At 38.0% G+C, this 8,213-nt stretch overlaps 1 protein-coding gene across 1 annotated transcript; it reads left to right on the top strand.

Annotated features, from left to right (window-relative positions):
* The first annotated feature begins 905 nt into the window (after positions 1 to 905).
* LOC104610806 (uncharacterized) lies at positions 906 to 7,319 on the top strand. Its single transcript, XM_010277598.3, has 7 exons — positions 906 to 1,626; positions 4,822 to 5,372; positions 5,460 to 5,527; positions 5,929 to 5,988; positions 6,330 to 6,419; positions 6,511 to 6,687; positions 6,888 to 7,319. The coding sequence occupies exons 1-7, from the start codon at positions 1,085 to 1,087 to the stop codon at positions 6,930 to 6,932; spliced, it is 1,533 nt and encodes a 510-aa protein (XP_010275900.1). The 5' UTR covers positions 906 to 1,084; the 3' UTR covers positions 6,933 to 7,319.
* The last annotated feature ends 894 nt before the right edge of the window (positions 7,320 to 8,213 follow it).

Genomic DNA, 8,213 nt, shown 5'->3' with positions numbered 1-8,213 from the left:
TGTGAGGAGCAGATCCGATCTCTTTATTGAGCTCAATTGAGATGAATCACCCAAACCTAAATTGATGATTAGGACACGAGCTAACACGAAAAATGGTTTTATAAATGATACCGAATCTGCTCCTCACATAGGGCATCTTACATGTGCCTAGGCACATCCTACCATGCATTGAAAACATCTCGGGTACTTATAATTTTGAAAGAATGACCAATCAGCTCAGATAAAAATTTTATAGCCCCAAAGTATAGGGGGAATGCAGGATGTGATTTATAGGGGGAGAGGGATAGTAGGGGGGCTGGAATTGAGAATTCTGCATCGTGTGTATATGTACTTCTCCCTATAATTTTTCACGGAAAATGTTCTCAATGCACGGTGATGTGTGCATGTGACGCGGATCCAAAGTGTCACTACCCCCTAATTTACTCTAATAATTATTACAACCGCCATTTGGATAATTCTATGAGCACAATCTAATTGGCATCTCTACGTGTTAATCATTCATTGGCTCAAAACTTTTCAGCCAACCAGCAATAAACACGTGTACACGTTCATGCCTTACTCCGTGAGAGCGCGCTCGTTGAATCATCACTGGTTTACAAAACCGGGGACCAAAGGCGCGATCTATCATCATTCCAGTCATTTTCCCTATATATTTTTTAAAATTTAAAAAATAAATAAATAACCAAAAAATCCAGAAAAAGTCGATGGATTCATCCTGAGAGCGCTCAGCATCCACACAAACATCTTTCCAGGTCAGCAAGGCTGTCAACGGTCTTGATTTGAGTCATTTGACATTACTCCCGTGGATTTTACTCATCATTACATAGGAATTAATAAATCCCCACAAATTAAAAATAATAATTAATAAATATAAATAAAAAGGAAAAAGAAAGAAAAAGAAATTCGCTTTTTCAAAAAAAAAAAGGCAACTTTTCTTCTTCTTCTTCTTCTTCTTCTTCTTCTTCTTCTTCTTCTTTCATGTCTCTAGACTCTCTACCGTTGTATCTATATATTCTCTCGCCACTTCTCCGCCAGATTCCGGCGATCAAACCCTAAGCCTGACCTTCTCCGGCTGCCGGAAAGGATGGACGAATCATGGAGGATGAGAATGGGGTTCAACGTGCCCAGGAGAAGATCCACGGAGGAGACTTCAGCTGATCGATTGAGACGAAGCTACTCTGGTATTGGTAGCTCTCACTCCGACACCCTTGACCCCGAGGACTTCAACGATGTCTTTGGAGGTCCCCCCAGAACTATCTTTTCCCGCCAGTTTTCTGGGAGTTTCTCAAACAGAGTGGATTATTTCTATGAGGAGATCTTCCAGTCGCCAGAGTTTGTAACTCCGGCTAACAGGGGCCGGAACTTGCCGGTCTTCAGGATCCCGACTTCTCGTCGGGGTACTGGTGGAGCTGGAGTTGGAATTTCCCGGCGAACTGACGGTTTCTACGATGATATATTCGGATCCGACGAGGATCGGAGGCCGAGATCGCGGTCCAAGTCGAAACCGACCTCGAAATCGAAGTCGAAATCGAACTCTTCTTCGGTGTTGAGTTCGGAGGATTTGAGTCCTCTCCGTCCTTCCATTGCAGAGGATATCGTCTTCTCTTCCTTCGCGTCGAAGCTCAGGTACTTCACTACTACCGTTACTTCGTGCTCTCATCTTTGCTGCTAATATGACTTTCTCGCCCTTCCATTTCATTTCATTTACAGCACTTGTATTCCTTAAACTAAAGGGTTAAATAGTAATTCCAGTCTCTGCAACCTGAAAAACCGCGGGAGTGGGACGCCATTGGGTGAACCGAATGACCATTTTACCCTTGTGAGTTTCCCAAACGAAAATCCTTATTTTTAGGTACGCCTGGAGGACTTGGAATGGATTCTAAAATCCAAAATCCCAGAGTCCAAACTCTCAGGTTCCTAACCTCTCAAAAATCTAATACCTGATTCAAGCCTCCGATTCTAGCTAGAGATCAAAGAGGAATCTAGATTATCGAATGCCATCCAAAAGGCCCCCATAAAAGATACAGGAGATTTGACTCTGTAACTGTCGAATTGGAAGTGTGTAAGCGGGTCCCCACCATTTATTCCAATCAGACGGTTATTGGGGGCTGTCTTACTCGAGGTCAGCAGCCCAGACCCTGATGGAGATTGGAGCCAAAGAAGAATCACCCTTCTGTGGATCATTAGATAAATTTAAGCAGATTTAATGTTTGGCTCTAATTTTAGATAGACAAGGCTTGCTCTAAGGCTAAAATGAATAGTGCAAATTATTGGTAAATCAAGATCATTCAATAAGTGGGCCCATACAGAACATCCAATCAAACCACAGTGAGATGATTACACGGGAAACTGAGCTACAACAACCAACCAGGTCACTGGCTGTGAATGCTGAAAGCTGACTCCCAAATCCCAATTGTATTTGTTCATGAGATACTACTGCTCAGATGGTTTATGGTTCAAATTCCTCAGAGCTTAGATTACCAAGAAATGAAGAAAAGATGCTTGGTTGATTTGGTCTTAATGAGGAAAAACAAAGAGCATAAAAACAAATGGTTTGCCACATGTATTTAGGCTTATTTGTATCAGCCTCTTGTGTTTTGGCCTTTTGTATTTATCCTGTATATTACCTAAGATTCTTTATTTGAATGCAACTCAATTGAAGAAACACCAAACACCTGTTAGTGTCACTGAACTGAACAAGGGTCAATTGATTTTAAGATACTTATAATTCACTCTGTTCCTGTATCATATCCAGATCCACCCAAAGAACTACTTTGTAAGTATTCTGTAACAGAAATATCTAAATCCCGTTATGTATTCTTTTAAATAATCTCATTTTGGATGTTTCCTTTGATACAGAAGAAGCTATGACAAAACTTGGTGTGTATTGTCCAAATCCTTTTTGCAATGGGTGTGGGTTTGCTAGACGAGTCAGATGTCGACAACCCAAAATTCTTCCATGTGGGATTTTTAATGGAATCCCAAAAAGGCTCCATGTGTCTGTCATTATCACTATCTAATTATGTGGCTAGTTTTAGTCTGAGGCCCTTTGCCATGGGACAAGAGAAAGACCCTTTAGGCTGTGTTTGGTTGCAGTGCAATTTTATTTGCACTAGTACAAATGCATGGGAGTGCAAATTCTCACTTAATTTTGTTTTGGATTTTACTCTATTCTGCTTCATATCTTAATTTACTTTACTTGTACTGCAACCAAACAAAATAAGTTAAAATTTGAAACATAAATAGGCCAGAATTTCCATTTAAATCATTTGCACTGTCATGGTTTTGCATCAGTGCAAATTTATTTGCATTGCAACCAAACACAGCCTTAGTTACAAATTTTGATACTCCCAAACATAGACAATTAATTGGGGAATGGTGTCACATGGATCTGATGTTAATCTCTTTAACTAAATGACCAATCCATAGTCTCTGCTATCACCCTGCAGGCCAGATCTTTGAAATAGAGGAATATGGTTGGCAAAGTGGTCTAGATGATCCATTTAGAGAATGATTTCTACAGTGTCAGTGTCTTTGGACTATCAGGAGGCTCCCATGACTGGCTACATCTAGCATGTATATTTAGAAAGATCAATTCAGCCACTGGATTAATGCAATCTACCAGAATGCCCGTACCAAAAATAGAAGTATCAAGATGACTTTTATACACACAGTAGAAACAAACAGTTTTTTATCATATTTTAAGCTGATTTTTTACCTCATTGATCTCCATGGAAGAACCCATTTAATTATGTGGCTAGATCTTGTTAATTTGGAGGCACCTTGCAAGTTAGAGAGAGACAGCTCTCTCTCTCTTTCTCTCTAACATACACACAGACACACCCAACTCTTGATCAGTCCATGTCCTGTATTGAATCTTTTAATTTATGTTAAATTAAGCCAATAAGAAGTTACACTTTCCCATATAAGAATGTATCATAATAGATACTTTAATTATTTTTATTACTTTAATAATTATTGCATTGTATAAGTATTTTCAACTAAGAGCTCATGTCTTCTATGACTATGGCCATAGCAAATTATGTCACCACCCAACTATCCCCATTTGTTTTAAATTCAAAAAATTGGGTATCTGCTTTTTGATGAAATTGCTAGTATGTCTGTGTTTCATTGGGCAATTTCCAGATTTTTTGGTGATCATGGTCTCTGCTGTTGTGAACTCTCTTATTAATAGATAATTTTCTTTTCTTGACATCAAGAAAAAAGGTGCAAAGATTTATGGCAAATGGAAGGGGGTAAACAGAAACTCCCCAGACATGGAAGGATAAATAGAAATATGCCAAACATAAAGGTGAAACTGCAAGAAAAGTATCCCAAAAAATTTCACAAAATGTTTAATAAAATGCAGACACAAGGATGTCTGTAAAAATGGTTACTACTAGAATATTCAGAAATTCAAATCGCTTTTGATTTTTTTTAGTACATTTAAAAATGCAATTTAAACAACTTAATGGCAAGTCATGTTAATTAGATAGAATACAATGAATACAAAAATATATTTAAAAAAAATCCTATCTGAATAATTATCTTGAGTATTTATATTAACATTTTGAGCCTCCTATAATTATAAATAATAATAATGGAAGTAAATAAGTGATTTACAAACAAGTCAGATCAGTCAAGGCGTCTGATTAATTCTTCAAAGTTACCAATAACAATGTTGAGTCAGGGGAATTGTTTTACAAGGAACTCAGCCAACCGCAAGTGGATTGGGATTCAGAAGGAGAAAGTGATTCAAATAATATGTTCACAAGTAACCAATCATCAAGACCTAATTACTAATTACTCCATCAATGTCAGGCCAATCAATGTCCGTTGTCAACGAAATTCACCTTCAGCCATGATCGAGGAGCAACAAAAAAAACCTGGGACATCAGCTACTCCAAGCACTCACCTTTCATACACGGATTTCCAGTATACAGAACAAGATTTCACTGACACTTTGAAGAGCTCAAACTTTGGATTCTCACGACGGGTTTCATCCCCAGAAACAATTGTTAGTGTTGAACCCAAGTCATATCAGAGCATCAAGGTCTCGGTGGATGATCTAGAGACTGATTCTCCCTCTTCTGTAGTGTCTTCACTTTGTCAAGGTCCAGATGCTGAAGCCAGGATTCAAGGTAAGTTGTTTCAAGATGAAGTGGAGCATGAAGATGAAGAAATCGTGAGCTCATATGTTATTGAAATCACTTCTGACAAAAGGGAAGGGACTGGTGATTCAGTAGCTATAGATGAAGCAATTGCATGGGCGAAAGAGAAGTTTTTCAGTCAAAGAACAGAGGATTCAGAAGGTGGCAATCGGCAAGAGAATTTTGGACACAAAGAGAGAGGGTCATCTGTTGAAAGGGGGGGTAATATCTCTAATATATTCAATTTATAATTCCAAGCAAGAGTTGTAGAGACCTTTCTTACACTCCCTATCCCTCTCCTTTTGACAGGAAGGAGGAATTCACTTGAATGTTTGGATCAGCAAATGGATGGAAATGAAAGAATACAACCACTTGTGGTAAGTTGTCTGATTATTTTGGAAAGGAAATATATATATATATATATATATTTAACTATGAATAATTGGATCAAAGCAGAACAGGTAAAGCTGTGCTAGTGACAGTAATACTTAGAGAGGGCACATCAAACATCCTTAACTCAAAATTGATTTTGTCCTCCCTAGGTTAAACCATTGGAATGGAACTCTTTGTAGCCTGTGCTGTGCGGGAATCACAATATGGTTTCCCATTACCTGTCAAGTGTCAACCAAATACCATTGTTTTGACTAATATGATTTGTAACTATTGATAAAAAAAACATGATTTGTAACTTTCATATTTTTCCTCGTGATACTAATGCCATGACTTTTAAGACAAAAGAAATGGTACACTGTGCTTATTTTGTTCTAGTTGTTTACAGAGTGAGGAAGAACCAACTAAATGGACAGAATCAGGAGAGAATCAGCAATTCCAAAGTGATGTAAGATTCTCCTGAACATTAGATTACATATGTGTTCTTACTTGTGTCTATTTCTATGTGTGTGATTTTAGAAAAACTAATGATCGCAAAGCTCGTTAATAGTGCTTAAAGCCAAACTTTTCATACTATACTAGTATTGTTGTATCAGTTCTAGTAACATCACAATGAAAATGCCCACAAGAACACTTGGAATCAGTCAGAGCAACATTTTTGGTGGAGACGTGTTAAGTCATGTGTAACATAATTGAAATTTATTTTTGATCATGTTAACCTTTTACAAGAAACACCAAATAAATTGATCACTGTTTTGTCTTCATTGCATTTCAAATGAACTTAAACAGACGGAGATGGAGCAGTTGGAGGAAGAAGTAAGGCTATGGGCAGCAGGCAAGGAAGGAAACATTCGTTTACTGCTCTCAACACTGCATCATGTAATACATAATGTTTCTAATAATTCTTTCTGTGAATCTGTTAAGATCTCATGTAGAGTTATATTAACAAGTTGATTGGCTTCAAATTCAGATTCTATGGCCCAATAGTGGATGGCAAGCAATCCCACTAATTGAGCTGAGAGATGCCTCACAAGTAAAGAAGGCATACCAGAAAGTAAGGTTGTGTCTTCACCCAGACAAATTGCAACAAAGAGGTATAACATTCCCACAGAAATATGTTGCAGAGAAGGCATTTGCCATCCTCCAGGTACCTTCTAGCTCTGATTATAGAAAAAGAGCAAAGCATGGGCAAAATTCTTTTCAAGTATCAAGTGAAACTGTAGCTTTTTTTTGTTCTTTTATTTTTTTATTCTTTTTTACGCCAGTGAAACTGTAGTTCATCTTTTGTGTTAACTATATGTAATTTAAGCATGTCTCAGCTGATGATGATATTTGTTGTGATTGTAGGATGCATGGACTTCATTCATCTCCCAGGATGTCTCGTTTGGATAGGCAAGGCTTACAAGTGATCTGAGTCTTCTTTCTTTTGTTTAAAAATGGTCAAGGACTCGAGCATAAAAGCTGACTCCTGGACTACAGGCTCTTTCAGTGGTCATGTTAAAATATGGAGTCCCACTAACCATTTATGTGCTCAAGTGCCTTGCGTTGTGCCTGATGGTTTTGTGGGGAACCTACCTTCTCCTCTACCTGATGAGTATATATTAGGACGTGATGATGAGATTTCAATGAAGAGATTGGTTGCAACAGAAATGCATTGGACACTGCAGCAGTATTCAAATATATGTTCTATCTAGAGACTTTCTTTTTGGGTAGTTTATCTCCTAGTGTTCAGAGATAGTTTGAATATTACCTTTGAAATAGAATGCACCTTTCGAATAATCTTTTTTCCCCCAAAGAGACTACCGATTTTCATTAAGTTCACCATCGAACAGAATCAACAGAACAGAATGGAATATGTAATTGAAAAGTTCCAACTATCCCAGAGTCACACAAACAAGGAATTCTTTCTATCATCTTGGACAAAAAAAGTGATTTAAGCATCCATAACTTAACAATGAATATGGCACCGAACGGAATGGAGTGACAAAACAGGATTCATGTAGCTGACCCCATATGGTTGGGACAAGACTTAGATGTTGATGATGGTGATTTTTAAGTGTTATTGATGTATTTTTTTAGGATTTGAACATGAAAATGTGGCTATGAGCATCTTAGTTTTTTCAGCATATTCATGCATTTCCAAAGCATATCCTGATATGTCGATTAAAAAATGTCTTTTTGATACTCTATAGTCTATATATGACACTATACTTTTAACATTGACCTAAATCAACCAGCTGTCTTCTATTATCAAGTTGGTACAGCTACAGCTGCTTAGCATTACTGAGTCCATAAATCCCCTAAAGAAACTACCCATGTGTAGCCTACAACTCCTATAGGTCACATCTCCTAGAAGGCCACCATAGGCCCAATGACAAGGGACTATACCATTAAACTTTGAGTACTCCAAATGAAGTCCCTGTATTACCAATTTCAAATCAGCCCCTAACAAGACTGCGCCCCACAACGTCCCACAGCACATCCTGGCCCGTGTATTGGGAACATTTTCCCATGATAGTACCAGAAATGATGATGTCATCATTTGAAGATGTTTCCAATACACAGTGGGGATGTGCTGTGGGATGTTGTGAGGCGCAGTCTGGTGGGAGGCTGATTTGATCTCAGGATTACCACACGAGAGTTTCTTGCTTCCATTGAACTACAATGTTATTC

The sequence above is a fragment of the Nelumbo nucifera genome, chromosome 4, assembly GCF_055504915.1.
Source record: "Nelumbo nucifera cultivar China Antique chromosome 4, China Antique-T2T, whole genome shotgun sequence".
NCBI lineage: Eukaryota > Viridiplantae > Streptophyta > Magnoliopsida > Proteales > Nelumbonaceae > Nelumbo > Nelumbo nucifera.
This window is presented reverse-complemented; position numbering and strand designations above follow the sequence as displayed.